The following is a 16,951-nucleotide window of genomic DNA, read 5'->3' on the forward strand; positions in this document are numbered from 1 at the left end:
TATATATGTTAAATTATGAAACAATGCTCACCCATAACTGATAGATGGACTACCCCGCTTCTCTGGTGATTCATGTTATGAGTTTGGCTGTCTTTCCAGACTGTTCTAGGGTAACTATATATATATATATACACACACACATACACACACACACACACACACACACACACACACACACACACACACACACACACACACATATACACATACAGACAAGGGGAAGCTGTTCTAGGGTAACTATATATATATATATACACATACATACACACACACACACACACACACATATATATATGTATACACACACATACATACATACACATACCGACAAGGGGAAGCTGTTCTAGGGTAACTATATACATAAGATAAGCGGTGGTGCTTCTTCCCATGTCTTCTGTTGTCGGAGCATGCAGACACACTGACAAGACACGAGCCTACTGTGTTATTTGTACTTCTGCCCACTGCTCCCTCCACATTAACGTGATCTGTGGGGATTTTGTGTTGCATGCTGTTTTTCTCAAAATGTGTTTGGATACATGTGTGCACATGTACGTATACTTTTAAGACAAACATGACATCACATTATAGATGTTGTTCTGCCAGTTGAATAAATGATGATGTTTTAGTCTATCTTTCTTTTAGAGTGGCTACATTTGTACACTCATTCATTCCTTCATTGTATTTGGGTCTTGCCAAGTGAATGATCTCTCTTTCCTCCTGAAGTAAATAACTTTTTATTTTATTATTTTTTTTTGTTTTGTTTTGTTTTTTTGGTTTTTCGAGACAGGTTTTCTTTGTGGCTTTGGAGGCTGTCCTGGAACTAGCTCTTGTAGACCAGGCTGGCCTCGAACTCACAGAGATCCGCCTGCCTCTGCCTCCCGAGTGCTGGGATTAAAGGCGTGCGCCACCAACGCCCGGCTTAGTAAATATCTTAATATCTGCAGCAAATGCTGTGTTCCATCCCTGTTGCCTCTTTGCTCTGTGTAGTAATTTTATATTCAGATTTGCTAATTTAGGGATGTATGCATTTTAAACTTTGGTGGTTGCCACAAAGGGTTGTGCCAAGTTATTCTCCTCCTGGCAACATAAGATCACATGTGAAGTGTCCTTTTCCTTGCTGCTAGCAGCTTAGAGACTCGCTGTTCTCATCACCAAACCTTCACACGCCTGCTGCTTTCTTCCTGCTCATGGGAGGACTGAACTGGAAGTGACTGAGGCTAAGGGGGTAGCTGGAGTTTCCTAGAGTGAGGGCAAGGTTGCTGCCCATCTCAGAGTATGCTGTTTGTGAGTTTTATTTGTAGTCACAGACAAAGCGTTTGATACCATCATATTGGTGTTTTCCAGGTGGCGACTGGAAAGTGGAAGAAGATAAGTAAATACTGTCCTCTCGACCTCTACTCAGGGTAAGAGCCACTTTTCCTTCGTTGTTTGGTGGGTGGGGCCTGCTAAGGGACAGCCTACGAGGTAGTGGTTTTGAGGGTTGCTTTGCGAGGTGTTGATGGTATATATGTGGGAAGGGAGGTGAGGATTAGAGGCGTGGTCTATGAAGTGGGGATAGTGAACTTGGCATCTTCTGTGAAGGAGGACCTGGGGCCATGGTGAGGTGAGGAGGATGATGGGGTATTTTGTTTGTATTGTGGGGAAAGAAGGGTATATTCTGTACGGTGACTCTAAGTATTATCTGAGGTGTTGATGGTGGGATATGCTCTGTAAAGTGTGAGTGTTCCTGAGGTTGGAAATACATACGAAGTTCTGTGCACTTGTAAACGTGTGGGGCTTGGGCGAGTGGGGGATGGGAGGTATTCCGTGAGGTGGAGATGGGGCCCTCACTTTGTGTAAAGGGCCTTTTGCCCATTCCAGAAGACCAAATGTTGCTGTGTTTCCTGTGGGAACCCGTCGGGTTGCCAGTGCATTAAGGGAGGATCAGGGCTGATTTATCTGTGTACCTGAGGCAGTGTGTTAGGAAGCAGACAGTAGTATGGGTTGGGGTGGGAAGCACTGTTGAGGGTTCATAGCTTGTCAGCCCTGATCAGGAGCTGTCCTTGGAACGTTCCTAATGCAGGCTTCCCACAGCCACGGTGCCAGTGCTGACATGTTGTCTGCAGTGTGCCCTCGGGACATGGTCTGCACTCGTTGTTTGGGGTGGGTTTGCCTCTCTGGGAGACCTGTAGATTTCATGTGGGGTAAGAAAGGGGCTGTGTTCAGGGTTACTGGTGGAGGTGCCTGGTAAGTAAGGCCTGGAACACGGGTGCCAACGAGGAAGAGACGGCAGGTGCTAGTTTCTTATGAGTAGCACAGAGAGCAGGAGGGGGCCGGTTCCACAGCTCCCCCAGGTGGAGGGAAGGTCAGAAGTCCCATATTCCTGCTCTTTTAGGCTTCCTGCCCTTCCCAGAGGTCTGCCAGCACATCTGGCCATGATGCCTAAGTGCCCCAAGTGCTTGCTCCAGCCGCTGGAAGCTGCAGCTGAGGAGCAAGGATGAGACGGAGCTAGATGGGCTCTGAGTGACTGGTATGGCTTGGCCTTCTGGTCCCTGAGTCTGCAGGGTTCCTCGTGGCTGCCTCTGGGCCACAGACCCAGCTCCCGTCATGTGCTCAGGGTTACAGTTACTGGATGAAGATAGCTGTAGGCTCCAGCTCAGTCTGGAGCTGTGTGTATGGATATGTGTGGAGAGCAGCCCAGCCCACCGCCTTCAAGCCCTTTCTGCTTTGTCCTTCTAGAGACAAGCAGCGCATGCACTTTGCCCTGAAGAGTCTGCTGCAGGAGGCGCAGAACAACCTGAGGGTATTTAAGGTAAGAGTGCTCTTCATTCCGTGGTGGCTCCCTGGCCACAGGTTCTGTGACCAGATACATTGGGGTGTCCAGAGGCTGGTTTGCCTCAGACCAGCTGTCTATGCCTTGTCACTGCGGGAGGGGGAGGGAGAGGAGGGGGAGGAGGAGATGCTGCTGAAGGAGGCAGGGCTAGCCTTGGCAGGAGGTGGTGGCTGGTCATGCTGAGAACGTATCTCTATTGTCCTGGCGTGCAGCACGCTGGACTTAAGGCAGCATGTGGACTGGCGTGGGGGAGCAGGACTGAGAATGGGCTTTTCAAAGCCTGTCTTGCTTGGTCTGGGAAATGACTGGTGACTAGAGGTGCTGTCTTGTCTTGCTGCTGTGTGGCTGGTGGCTTCATGAGAAGAGGGTGGGATGAGGGCTGGTGCTAACAAAAATTCCTTGATCTGGAGGCTGGTCAGAGTAATCAGCATCCTTTCCTGGCTGTCTCCATACCCCAGATCCAGGAAAAAAAGGAAGACAGTTTTGTGTAAAGACAGGACAGCCCTTAGAGTCAGTTCTTTTCCACAGTGGGATCTGGGGATCGAATTAAGGTTGCCACCGAGTAACCTCTTCCCCCTAATTTTTTCACTCATTTTAAGAGATTAGGAGGGCTGGAGAGATGGATCAGAGGTTAAGAGCACTGCCTGCTCTTCCATAGGTCCTGAGTTCAATTCCCAGCAACCACATGGTGGCTCACAACTATCTATAATGAGATCTGGTGTCCTCTTCTGGTGTGCAGGCAAACATGCAGGCAGAACACTGTGTACATAATAAATAAATTTAAAAAGAGAGAGAGAGAGAGAGCGAGAGAGAGAGAGAGAGAGAGAGAGAGAGAGAGAGAGAGAGAGAGAGAGAGAGAGAGAGAGAGAGAGAGAGAGAGAGAGAGAGAGCGTGAGCGCGAGAGAGCGAGAGAGCGAGTGCCAGGTGTGGTGGTGCACGCCTTTAATCCCAGCACTCAGGAGGCAGAGGCAGGAAGGTCTCTGAGTTCAGGGCCAGCCTGGTCTACAAAGCTAGTTCCAGGACAGCCAGGGCTGCACAGAGAAACCCTGTCTGGAAAAACCTAAAGAGATTAGGAACCTGGCATTTAAATCCTGGAGATAAGTCCCTTTAACTTTGGAGCCCATTTCTGAATCTGTCAGGCCACCTTTGAGGTATCTGGTCTGCTGCTTCTGTAAAAGTCAGCATGGAAGAATCCAGAATTAGCCAGCACTTCCCCAAGAGGTTGCTTAAGGGAACCTCCCTCTGTAGACCAGGCTGGCCTTGAACTCACAGAGATCCATCTACCTGCCTCTTTCTCCTGAGTGCTGGGATTAAAATGAAAATTAAAAAAAATTCTCTCTTACTTTGTGTGTGTGTGTAGGTCATAGGACAACTTGCAGTCCTGTCTTTCCATCATGTGGGTCCTTGGCTTTAAACGAAATCATTAAGCTTGGTGGCAAGCACTCTCACCCACTGAGTCATCTTGCTGGTTCTATAATGCTTTGTAAAGTGGCAGGTAGCAGGCAATGAGTTCAGTGTGATAAGCACTAGCAGCTCTCAGGATCACTGGTTCTGATGCTGTCCAAGTATATTCACTGGTCCCTCAAATTCTGCAAACCAGCAAAGCAGAAAATTCCCAAAGCTCTGATGGTCCAGGCTTGGAGAAGCTGCCTGGTTGTGGTTAGTGATCCCATATTGGGTTCAAGGGGCATGGACGTTATTCTAGAATGAGTCGATACCTAGGTCGTGGCTCTGCTGGATACCCCAGGAGATCCTTGAATGGCCATATTTGTATGTGTAAACTCTATCTCTGGGTTTTACATTTACAATGCCTCTCCAGTGTAGATCCTTGTTGCTGGGGTGAGACCTTGCTATGAGGACTCCTTTGGCCGCTTTTGGGCCTGGAGGAGGGACCATGGGCACAAATGGTTCTACTCTGGATGTCAGTTGACTGACTTGGCTCCACTGTGGTCACCCTCTTCTTCAGCCTGCCTAGCATGGTGAGCAGTACCTTAGTTTGTTCTTGGATAGCACCTAGACAGGCCCCTGAGGATCTACTGAGGAGAAACTACCCTTACCTCTTAAGGACACAGACTGTTCTCTTGGCTGTTACTGCTCTCCTGAGACCTTAGCTTCACACATCCACTCATTGTCAGTGTCTTAGAGGTCATCTTAGCTGCTGCTTTCTGAAGGTGTTTCCACTCTGGGGAAACTTTGGTTCCTTTGGTAAGAGCCTACGGATGCTATGGTGTTGTGTCTGCTCAGACTGCATGTGGAGAAGTTGTCAATGGTAGGGGTCTGTAGGGAGCTCTAGAGGGCCCACCATGTGGCTTGAATATGAAGGCATGTAGGTCAGAGAGCCTTGAGATGCTCCTGGTGTTGTCCACAGCTCAGTCTCTTATCACAACCTCATTGTCAGCCGTGGGCATCATGTGTCCTTGCTTGAGCACTGGGAAGTCTTTTTGGGGTTCTGTGAAGAAGGTCAACAGTGTTAAGACAAACGGTTCCATGTTGGTGATCTGGTCACTCCTCTTACCACAGGACTTGGTTCTGAGGCTTCCACCAACTCTGGGGTCCGTGGGGCTTATCCTAACCCCTCAACACTGCTTGGGCCCTCAAGGAACTGGTGATTTGGGGACATCTGTGGCTTTATGCTCAGTATTTGCTGTAGACATACATGCTGTGAGATCATTGTCTGAGGCATCAGTCCAGGGTGCTGGCCTGAAGCTTTTGAACCTTTCTTCCTTTGACTTATGCTTAGTGACCCAGCATGGAGAGTAGGGTTCTTCAGAGGAATCTGTGTGCAGCAGTCCTGACACTGGGGTCCTCGTCTGTGCCCTGCCCCTGCTGTGTTTTTGTCAGCTTGTGTGACCCATCTCCCTTTCTTCTTTTTCCTGCCTGAAGAATGGCAAGCTGATCTATGGTTGCGGTGATGCCCGGAGCCCTGTGGCTGACTTGAAGGAGCTTGCGCACCACCTGAAGCCCTTCTTCTTCCCTTCCAATGGCTTGGCCAGTGGGCCTCACTGCACAAGGACTGTGATCCGGGAGCTGGTGCATGTTATCACCAGGGTGCTGCTGAGCAGCTCAGACAAAGGCCGAGCAGGTGCCCCGAGGCTTGGGCTCCGGGGCCCACGGGTCTGTGAAGCCAGCCCTTTCAGCAGGAGCCTGCATCACCAAGGTAGGGCCTGGCCTTCCCCTGTTGGGTTGTGGGTATACAGGTGCATTGAGTATTCCTCCCTATAAGTAGCCAGAGTGGCACCTACAAAGTGACCTTTGTGTCCCTGCCTGACTTCCTGGCACCTCTGGGGGTGCTGTCTAGTTCTGTCATGGTTCCACAGAATGAGGCTTAGGTATGCAGACACTTGCTTTCCACCTTTAGCTGGGCTTGTAAGCTGCTTGACACACTTGGACTGTGTGATTTCTAGAAATACTTCCTGGATATGCTGTGCGTCCTCTGCAGTGAGTCTGTGCTTTCGGCTGCACTTTTTCCTTTTGATCGTCACCTTGACATTGGATGCAGATTCCCCTCGTCTGTTTATAAGACAAGGCTGAGACCAAGAGCCTGAGTGAGGACAGGCTTATGGTTCTTTGGCTCTAGGTTTACATCCTGGTAAACAGTAGTGGGGTGGATCAGCCCCGTCACTGAAGTGTTGTGATGCCTCATGAGTCAGGTCAGGTGGGACTCGTAGGAGTCCTTTGAGTTTGACAGTGGCATGTGCCCTTCAGAAATTCCACAGGCCTAGACTTCTTGTTGCTTCCCCATGCCAACTGTTTTTTTAATGATTTTTTTAAAACTATAAGTGAATGTTTTGGGGTTTGTTCTTGTTATGAAAATGATTCCTTATTGTTGAAACTAAACCTATAGTTTGGGTGTGTTGCTGTAAAACATTTCTGGAAGGACACAGATAGTTGCTGGCACTCAGGTGATCTGGAGACACCTGAGGCGTCTCTCATAGACCTTCCTGACACTGATGTACAAACAGGCCTAACTCATGGGTTAGTAATATTTGAAACAATGAAATCATGCTCACATTTTCTTTTAACCTGGTGTTTTTCTTAAATAGCATAAATCTATCAGCACATGTAGGTTTTTATCTTTTAGCTACCATGCCTGGGGTAGGCATTCACTGCATGGGTGTCCTGCTGTCTTCATACGGGGCATCTGTTGTATGGCTGAGGACATCTTGGTGGAGGCCTGAATACACATTATTCCCTCCCCTGTCTTTGGTTCTTTTCTGAGAGATAGTTGGGGATGTCAGGCCTTAGCTGAGATGACACTGTACACATCATTCTGAGAGAGCACGAGTGAAGGATGGAACTTTCTTTTCTCATCTGTCCCAGTGACGACAGGACCTTGCCAATGGTCTTAACCACCGTCCATCACTCGGCATGTTTAGTTCATATTGTGGCAGCCAGACCTGGTCCTTTTTTTGTTTATTTGAGACAGGGTTTCTCTGTATTGTTTTGGAGGCTGTCCTGGAACTCACTCTGTAGACCAGGCTGGTCTCGAACTCACAGAGATCGGCCTGCCTCTGCCTCCTGAGTGCTAGGATTAAAGGCGTGCGCGCCACCAGTGCCTGGCAACCTGGTTCCTTTTGATGTGGGCTTAATGGTTTTTGACTGGAAAGGTTCCAGTTGGTGTGTAAGGTTGGAGGATATTGCTATGATCTGTCTTTTGCAGTTCTGGGCCTTGTTTCATGCAAATGCTTATCTTTAAGCTTACATAAAAAGTGACTTCTAGAGCAGGGGATGGAGTTATTCTGGAGAGATGTTTGGACACCATAGGCCCAAAGGGAGAGGCACGGTCTCCATCTTTTTTGTGTGTGGAGCCAGTGGGTGCTTAGGGTGCGCTGTGCTCAGTCAGCCTTGTAATTTTATGAGGTGTGTAGCATCTGCCCTCACTGCCCAGTGGGTAAGCCCAGGGTGAGCTCTGCTGTCCGCGCTGGCCTGGGTCTCCCTCCTCGGTCTTCAAGTTTTGATAATGAACTGCTCTCGTTCTCCCCGATGTTCTTGGTAGGAAAAAACACTCCAGAGCACTCGGGGTTACCGAAGGGCTGTCTTCTGTACAAAACCCTCCAGGTGCAGATGTTGGACCAGCTGGACATTGAAGGCCTCTACCCTCTATATAACCGGGTTGAGCGCTACCTGGAGGAGTTTCCTGAGGAAAGGTGAGGCTGGCTGGCGCCAGAGAAGCTATGAGGCTAGGCTGGTGAATGTTGCCTGAGTTCCAGAACAGAATGAACCTCTCAGAACCTGGCTCCAGGGGGTCCATACAACCAACCAACTCTGTCTAGGAAGGGTGTGTGTGTGTGTGTGTGTGTGTGTGTGTGTGTGTGTGTGTGTGTGTGTGTGTGTGTGTGTGTGTGTGTGTGTGTGTGTGTGTGTGTGTGTGTGTGTGTGTGTGAGATAGGGTAGGGTGCCTCTCACTAAGACACTTGTAGAAATAAAGTACATAGGAATGTGACCATTCCTAAAATCCTGTGTCAGGGCCTGGCCTGCAGAGGGCAGTGTTATCCCATGGGTTGCTCTTAGAAACCTGCATGGCAGATCCTGCACTTCTCTGACTACCACATCTAGGGCCCTGGCCTGCATTGTGGGTCTCCAGGTCCACACCTGTAGTGTCTGATAGGCAGTATCCTCTTTGTACCTCACTGGCTTTTGCCAGTGCGTGAGTAGCTGAGGACTCAGCCCTGGCCTCTCTGAACCCTGGGGGTTGTTGAAGATCTAGGTGGTACTGAGTCAGGCTTAATGAGAGGAAGCAGTAGATTGCTTAGCTGGGTTTTAACACGAGGCATGTGCTTGCTAGACTGTGCCGTGTGACACAGAATGCATTCATGAGTGAACGTCTCCAGGACTTGTCACCTTGTTTATTTGGTTTTGGTGCTTTTTCTTCAGGAAAGCATTACAGATAGATGGGCCTTATGATGAAGTATTTTACCAGAAGCTGCTTGATCTGTCTACTGAGGATGATGGGACAGTGGCCTTCGCATTAAGGAAGGTGAGTAGATGCATTGAGAAGCACTGTGCATTCTTGAGGTCTAGCCCTCAGGGTTTTCCTACCCCTTCCCTCCACAACAGCGACAGCCCAGACCTCAGAGGTTTGAAGCAGAGAGGCTGGGGCAGCAGATGGAAATGCAGGGTCTACGTGGTATTTCTCCTGGCTCTGTCTTCCATGGCTGTCACAGACCAAAGGCAGGCCCCAGTGCTTGGTGGTCCTGGACCCCACCCTTGTGATCCTGACAACTGTCTTCCCCAGTAAAGAGATAATGCTGTATCTGTCTGAGGCTTAAGGTCTTAGAAAGTCAAGGCCACAGCGGTTGGGGTGTAAGGTAGAGCTTCCTTAGGCTGGGGGACTTCAAAGGGGAAGTGCTATGTGCAGCTGTGAGTGCCTGGAGGGAGGAGGAAACAGCAGCATGCCCTCCCCAGTCTAGAGGAGACAAGGCTCATTTCCTTTCATTCTCTGAATGAGCGTAGGTTACTCCGGTAAGTGTCGTCTTACAGCCATCACACAGCTTCCTAGAACTGGCTGAAAGAAATCCGTTGGGAACAGACATAGTGCTTGTATCTCGGTACTGGCTCTGAGATGGGCTGCTGATAGTCTAGTTTTCATATCAAATGTTCCCATCACATGCCCTCATGGATACTTATCCCAGAGACATGAGGACTAATGCTCATCTTCGGACTTTACAAAAGAACCAGCCCTGTGTTTTCAGCACATGACTGTACTAGGTTAGAAACACTGGTGCAGCCACACTTGCAACTCCACTCCATCTGGTGCATGGATGGACCTGGGGAGCGCTTCGTGACAGTTCAGAGTCCCTGTGGTGGTGGCTGCAGAGACCACATGTGTCTATGGTCTTGGAGAATCTGACAGGTTATATCAAGGTCATGCTCACTTCTCATCATTTTGCTGCAGTATGGCTTTCCAGATATCATTGTTGGTGGAAACTGGGTTAGAACATGGAGCTGTGTGCTTGCGCTCATCTTTCTCTTTTTTAAATAACGTTTTAAAAATTTATTTGGTGGATGGGTGTGTGCCATGGTAAGAGTGTAGAGGTCAAGTTCAGCACTGTTTTTTTTTTTTTTGTTTTGTTTTTTACACCATGAGGGTTCTTGGGGTTGAACTCGGGTCGTCAGGTTTGGCAGCAAGTGCTTTTACCTACTGAGATGTCCCCCCTCCCTCTTTTTCTGTTTTCCAGGCAGAGTCTCACTGTGTAGCTGGGGTAGAGCTAGGTGGTCATTTCTTTGGCTTCAGCCTCCCACATCCAGCTGCTCCATTTCTCTCTTAGGAAGGGATAGAGGTGCAGGTAGTTGAAACTGGAGACGGTGCTACATAAAGCTGAAACTGAGGAGTAGTGAGCCGCAGGTAACCCAGTGCAAAAGCTCTTCTGCTTTATTTCATCTAGCTGAACCAGGTGCTCTGACAGATGCTGTCATCTCAGGACACTGAGCCTTCCTACTTCTGACTTCGTTGAACACCACCTGGAGGTGGAGCCAGTGGGCTTTCCAGGAAGTCAGCTATCGATGTTTCAGGTTAGGTAGGCCCTGTTGTCTCGGCAGCCACTTAGCACTGGTCTTGTAGTTCAGGGATATCCATCAACAGGATACAAATGAGAGGGACACAGGTGTGGGGAAGGGGTGGGTTGAGCTCCCCATCAGTGTGCTGACTTGTGTGTTCCATTATTAGTAGCTTCAGTCCTTTGCTCCACTGGTTTGGAAGTTAGCATTTGTATTCTTTCCATGGTGGTGAGTCCAATTCGCCATCCATATTTAAAGTGTAAAGTTCTTCCATTGTTTGTGGCTCCAGCTAGCACATGCTACAGGGCTTGGGGTACTTTAATTATAGTTATTTTTCCCAGTGTGTGTCCACTTACCATTTGGTATTGCTTTTATTTTAGGGTATCTTTGGGTGGGGGATGGCCAGCATGCTAGGCAAGCACTCTACGAGTTAGTTAATAGCTATTTTTCACAGTCCCAGTTTAGTGTTGTTTTAGACAGTTTGTCGAGATTTATTCATGTGTGGGAGCCTTATCATTGCCTGACTTTCCCACCACTCAGATCAGTCCCCTTTGTCCTTCACTCACAGCCACATCACTGTTAAAAAAAAAAGATCCTTGGCTATCATTGTCTCTGCCCCTGCAGTCCTGAGCAGCTTCAGTTTTTCTGTAAGTGTTGCATATAAACAGGACAGTCACTGTGTGAGCCTTTGTGTCCAGCTTTGACTTAACAACTTTCAGATTTCACTACCTCATTCTCTATTATGGCTTAAAATCCACTAAAGTGCACGTACTGTAATATAGACACCTGCCCATCAATTGACTGACATTTTGGTTGTTTCCTATTTTCACTTCTATAATCAGTGCTGTCGTAAATATTTGTATACAAGTTTTTATGTGGCTATACAATTTTTTTTCTTCTTGTGGTATAGGAGTGGAGTTGCTTGGTCCAAATGGTAATATCTTGTGTGTTGTCTGGGCTAGCTTCAAACTTGGAATCTTCTTGTCTCCATCTCTTGAGTAGCTGAGATTACAGGTGTGCACCATACACCTAGCCTCCTAATTATTAGTCTTTTCTGAGGGGTGAAGTGGGTGAGTGTGTGAAGAGGGATTGAGTTTGGCATTCTTGCTATCGTCTGTAAGCCAACATGTGTTTAAAGTCAGTCTCAACAGGGTGTGGTTGTTTTGGAGGAGAGCCCTTGAAAGTCCTCCATCCTCTTGTGGCCTCTTCACTGTGGTCTTCCTTGCTTTCAGGGTGGTAGTTTTAGTTTGTTAGTGTTAAAAGTGATGTTGAGTCAGAGATGCAGGAACTATGCTGTGTAGATGTATCCACTGGGGCTGGGTTCCCCAAGATTTGCTGATCTCCGTATCATGTCTAGTTGTGTTTTCTGTGGTGGTCTCCATTTGCTGTAAAGAAAGTCTTTGATGGGAGTGGGTAGCTACAGTTGTCAGTGGGCATAAGGGCAAGATTTTAGAATGTAACAAGTGGCAGTTGTGGATGCTTTTCTAGGTTGTGACCTCACTGCCCCTGGGAAGCTGGCAGAAAGACTGTAAGAGCCAGAGCATGAGGAAGTCTCCTGTGAAACAGTCTCTCCTAGGAATAGCTGCATAAAAAATCCACTGCAGTACTGGCAATGTCAATAGGCAGTTGAAGTGGAATGGAGAAAGATGTTTGCAGTGTCCCCTCCTAGACAAAGGCAGCTAATATCTGATGGGAGAAGAGTTAGACCCTTATTGGTTGTCCTGTTAACCCAGAGTTGTCAGCTCTTACATCACATACACACAAACAACTAAAAATGGACTCAGAAGGTTGTATTTATGCATATTTGTGCATACATAGGCATGTAAAAATAATCAACAAAAAAGAGGCTATCATTGTGAGGGGGGCTTGGGAGAGGTTTGAAGGAGGGGAGGGGAAAACAATATAATTCTATTTAAATTAAACTTTATTTTGAAAAATGTCAACTGTTGATGTTGACATTGTTTTACTTTCACTTCCTGCACATAAGCACCTTAATGAGATGTTTTATAAATGAGTTTTTGTTTAGTAGATTTCAGTGCCATATGTTCACAAAGACAGGCATTACTAGTATTTGAACATTTTCATTTTAACTTTTTGAGCTTTTACTTTATTAGCTGTTTGGATCATGAAAAAAATAACACAGAAGAGTATTCAGAAGAAATGTGTAGCCCAATGAACAGAAGCCAACCAGAGCTCGTTGGAATTGCTTCTCAGTCTTCGGCTAAGATCTCGTTTGCAGTTTCTCTGGCTGCACTCCCGGAGTGCTTTGTTCTCTTTGTACTTCTCATATGGAGTCATGCTGTGATGTTCTCGTGTGTCTTGTGTGTTTTCTCTAGCTAGCCCTGGTTTTCAGGGCTTTGCAGTGATCTGCGAATGGGTGGACATAGGATTTTCCTAGTTTACTCTGTGAGGCTATATTTTTAGGTGCCTCAGCATTAGAATTAAATACTTTCAATTGTCATTTATCATTCCAAGTGACTTTTTATCTTTGGATATACTTCTTACCTTTAAATTTCCTTTTTCTGTCATAGTAGAACTTCTCTGGATTCTTTGTTTTTGGTGTTTTTGAGACAGAGTTACTCTGTGTAGCCCTAGTTGTCCTGGAACTCACTCTGTAGACCATGCTGGCCTTGAACTGATAGAGATCTGCTTCTTGAGTGTCGGGATTAAAGGCATGTGCCTGGCACTTCTAGATCCTTATGTGCAATATTTGTATCATGCCTTTTCCATCTTTTCGTGTATTCTCTGTCTTTGAATAAAGAGACATAAAATATTAATTTTATGAACATGTACAGCATCCATGTGTGTACAGGTACCCATAGAGGCCACAGGGTACCAGACTTCCTGTAGCTGAGGTGTTTGTGAGCTGCCTGATGTGGGTCCTGAGAAACAAACTTGGATCCTTTGCAAGAGTAGTGTTCTTAATTGCTGAGCCATGTAATTGGTTTTTAAAAACAAATGTTGGTAAGTATATAGGAGCTGGAGAGATGTGCCATTGGTGAAGAGCCCTTGCTTTCCCTTGGAGAAGACCTTAGGTTCAGTTTCCAGCATCTACTTCAGGAAGAATGGGTGCTCACAACCCCTGTATGTAACCCAGCTCCTGCGGACCTGTTTCTTTTTGTCTCTGAGAGCACTTGCGCACGCACACACACACACACACACACACACACACACACACACACACACACACACACACACACTATATGTAACCCAGCTCCTGTGGACCTGTCTTTTTGTCTCTGAGAGCACTTGCACATGTGCGCGTGCGCGCGCACACACACACACACACACACACTATATTTATAAAAGAAAAATCTATCCTGATGCTATCTCTATTACTTAGACTTACAATATGAGAAAGGGCCTCATGTTGCTCACGTTGGCCTCAAACTCCTGGTCTTCTTGCCTCAGCCTCCCTAGTGCTGGGATTAGAGACATAATCACCACACCCTAAAACATCTTTTTTGTTTTTGTTTTTGTTTGTTTTTGAGGCAGAGTTTCCCTCTTGCTTTGGAGATTGTCCTGGAACTCTCTTTGAATACCAGGCTGGCCTTAACTCACAGAGATCCACCTGCCTCCCTAGTGCTGAGATTAAAGGCGTGCGCCACCACCGCCAAGCTCCTTAAAATAGGCTTGCTTGTCAGTGCATCTTAGTTTTGTTTAATGGCATAACTGATACTACTTACTGGAGACACTCTGGGATCTCTAGGGCTTGATGTTGTAATCCAGGGAAACCTGGCCCCGCCTCTCACTGACCTGCTCAAGGCAGGTATCTATATCCTGGCTCTTTAAAAGAAAAAGTTCACTCACTCCCACCCCCTCCCCCTTCCTCTGTGCCCCGCCCCTTCTCTCCTGCCCTGTCTCTCTGTGTGTCTTTAGCTCTTTTTTCTTTCCTTCCCATATTTTCTTATCTTCCCCCAATAAAACTTTCAGTATGAGTCACATCTACAGGTCTCTGTTTCCCATCCACTCACCTTCTATCACCTGCTGCAGGACCAGGGACCTGCCACCTGCGGTCTCAACCCATTAGGCTTTATTCCTAACGTTTGATGTCTTCAGTTCAGGAAAAGCTTTGGCCCTGACTTTGATAGCTTGCTTGTCTCTCTTCTAGATTAGTTGCATACATGTTAGCCCCCTGCTCTCTATTGTGCGGCTCTTTCCATGCTACGTTTTGGGCATTTTCTTTGAACCTTCTCATGATTCTCAGTAGCTTTTCCTTCTCTCCATTTCTTCTCTTCTTTGGTCTGAACCCCTAAGTTGCTAGCTTTCTTTGTCCAGCTCATATCTTTGTGGGTGATTAGTGTTCCACTTCTCACAGAACAAAATGTGGGGATCACTGCTGCACGGGGACACCATGGAGGATATGCTAGAGCCCTGGTCACTGGCTCCTGGCTTACTAAGAGGCTGCTGGGATCAGTTCTGCTGCCCTTGCAGTCATTACGCCTGTTCAGTTCCACATCTCTGTAGTTAATCTGATGACTGCTTACTGTTGTTTTTCTAAAATATTTAAATGGCTCATTTTATGGCTTCCAGTGCTCCTCAGAAGTTCTGTTTGGTCTGATTCTTGCAGTGGAGCAGCATGTGTGTCTGGGACCTCGACAGCTCGCGTTTCTTTGTGGACCCCGTGTCCACTACGATGGAGCTGTTTTTCAGTTTTAGCTCTTTTTACAGAACAAACAAAGCAGTCATTATTTTTTAAGAGCAGTTTCCATTTCTTGGCAAAAGTGAAGGGGAAGTATAGGTTCTCACATCCCTTCTGTGCTTTTGTTGTTGGCTTTTATTCATGTCATCGTGTCTTGTGCCTGCATATTTTCACGTGTGTGTCAGAAATCGTATTGGTGCAATTATTTCAGAAATTACTTGCTGCTTAGCATTGTCTTTTTCCAGAGAGAATTTTACGTTTCTCTCTGCCAAGAGGGCTGGTAGGCTGGTGTCATTTTGACACAGTTTTGGGACTGTTCTTTTTGAAGTACAGCTGCAGTTCCTGTATGGCCTGCCAGCTTAGGCACAGGGTGAGTCTGAAGGGAGAGGCAGTTTGCATACTAAGAGAGGGTTCCTGTGTTTCCTGTCCTGTCAGCACTGAAGGCTGACCTTTTTTGGGAGGAAACACCCAAATGCCTGCTGCCCCTGTCTTGTTAGCAGTGCTTCCAAGCAGAGATTTCTGATATGTCATCGAGCTTTTCCATTTGGTTGTTGCCACTGAATTAGCTCAATAACCCATTCAAACCACACTCTAAACGAAAATCTCACTCCTTGGTGTGTGTCTGAGGTACACACACATCCGTTCTCTGTACTGAAGAATATTGTTACAATTTGTATTTCTTTGATTTGTAATAATACCTTCTCATATATAGGATATATATGTTATATATGAAAACGTTTAATATTTATATGTCAGGGTTCTAGAGACGGCTCAGCAGTTAAAGAGCACTAGGTACTCTTGGAGAGGACCCTGGTTCAACTCCCAGCACCCAACCATCTGTAACTTCACATCCAGGGGATTCAATACTCTCTTATGGCCTCTTCAGGCACTGTAGTATGCAGACAAAGCAGCCCCACACATAATAATAAAATGTATATGGAGTCCAGCCTGGCCTCAAATTCACTGTTGTTGCAGAGGGTGATTTGAACACCTGACCCTTCTGACTCTCCCAAATGCTGGGATTGTAGGTGTACACCACACAGCTGGCTCGGACTTATACATTCCCCATGTTGATAGTTAGATTGGTCATATTTTCTTCTAGGTTCTCACTTGTCATCTTTAGCTTTTGGATTAGGACTGTATCATGTAAAGTTCTTGATAGTTGCTTAGGTTTTAAAATTGTCTCGAATGACTTTTTCTTTTCTTTTCTTTTTTTGTACCTTGGTTAGACTGGCCTGCCTCCAGGGAATTTTATATTTAGCTATTTCTCTTTGTCTTAGTTAGGGTTTCCACTATTGCAGTGAAACACCATGCCCAAAGGCAAGCTGGGGAGGAAAGGGTATGTTTGGCTTACACTCCAGCATTGATGTTGTCACTGAAGGAAGTCAGGACAGGAACTCACACGGGGCAGGAACCTGGAGGCAGGAGTGATGCAGAGGCCATGAGGCTATGGAGGAATGCTGCTTACTGGCTTGTTCCCCATGGCTTGCTCAGCCTGCTTTCTTATACAGCCAGAACCAGCAGCCCAGGGATGGCTCCAACAACCGTGAGCTGGGCCCTCCTCTATTGATTGCTAAATGAGAAAATGCCTTATAGCTGGATCTCAAGGAGGCCTTTCCTTAGCTGAGGCTCCTTCCTCTGATGTGTAGCTTGTGTCAAGTTGACATACAAAACCACCCAGCATACTTTTTGACTGGGCTTCTGGTAATGTACCATGAAATAGTGAATTTCTTTGCTAATTGGAGGGTGTGTGGATAGGAGCTGGGTGTGTCTTGCCTCCAGGGTCTTCAGGCTCAGAACAGCCAGCAGGCCTGGTGTGTGATCTGCTGTTCCTTCCTCTCCTCCCTGCCTCAGGGACGTGCAACCTGAGGTTTTCCATAGCAATGCCACCTGCTTCCATGAAATCAAAAGGAATGGTTCAGAGAGAGAAAAGAGAATACTGTCTGTCGGATCTCGGGGCCAGTGAGACCAGTTCCTTTTGTATAACTAGTTAATTTTTA

At 46.9% G+C, this 16,951-nt stretch overlaps 1 protein-coding gene across 2 annotated transcripts in view; it reads left to right on the forward strand.

Annotated features, from left to right (window-relative positions):
• Positions 1–16,951, forward strand: part of Ippk (inositol-pentakisphosphate 2-kinase) — a 44,474-nt gene that overhangs the window by 20,282 nt on the left and 7,241 nt on the right. For both annotated transcript variants that reach the window (XM_005066315.4, XM_040755953.1), the window contains exons 7-11: positions 1,345–1,403; positions 2,719–2,791; positions 5,696–5,969; positions 7,809–7,959; positions 8,687–8,789. In XM_005066315.4, coding sequence (XP_005066372.1) covers positions 1,345–1,403; positions 2,719–2,791; positions 5,696–5,969; positions 7,809–7,959; positions 8,687–8,789 — 660 coding nt within the window. The remainder of the gene's footprint in view (positions 1–1,344; positions 1,404–2,718; positions 2,792–5,695; positions 5,970–7,808; positions 7,960–8,686; positions 8,790–16,951) is intronic.

Source organism: Mesocricetus auratus, unplaced genomic scaffold (genome assembly GCF_017639785.1).
Source record: "Mesocricetus auratus isolate SY011 unplaced genomic scaffold, BCM_Maur_2.0 Super-Scaffold_100013, whole genome shotgun sequence".
NCBI classification, from domain to species: Eukaryota; Metazoa; Chordata; class Mammalia; order Rodentia; family Cricetidae; genus Mesocricetus; species Mesocricetus auratus.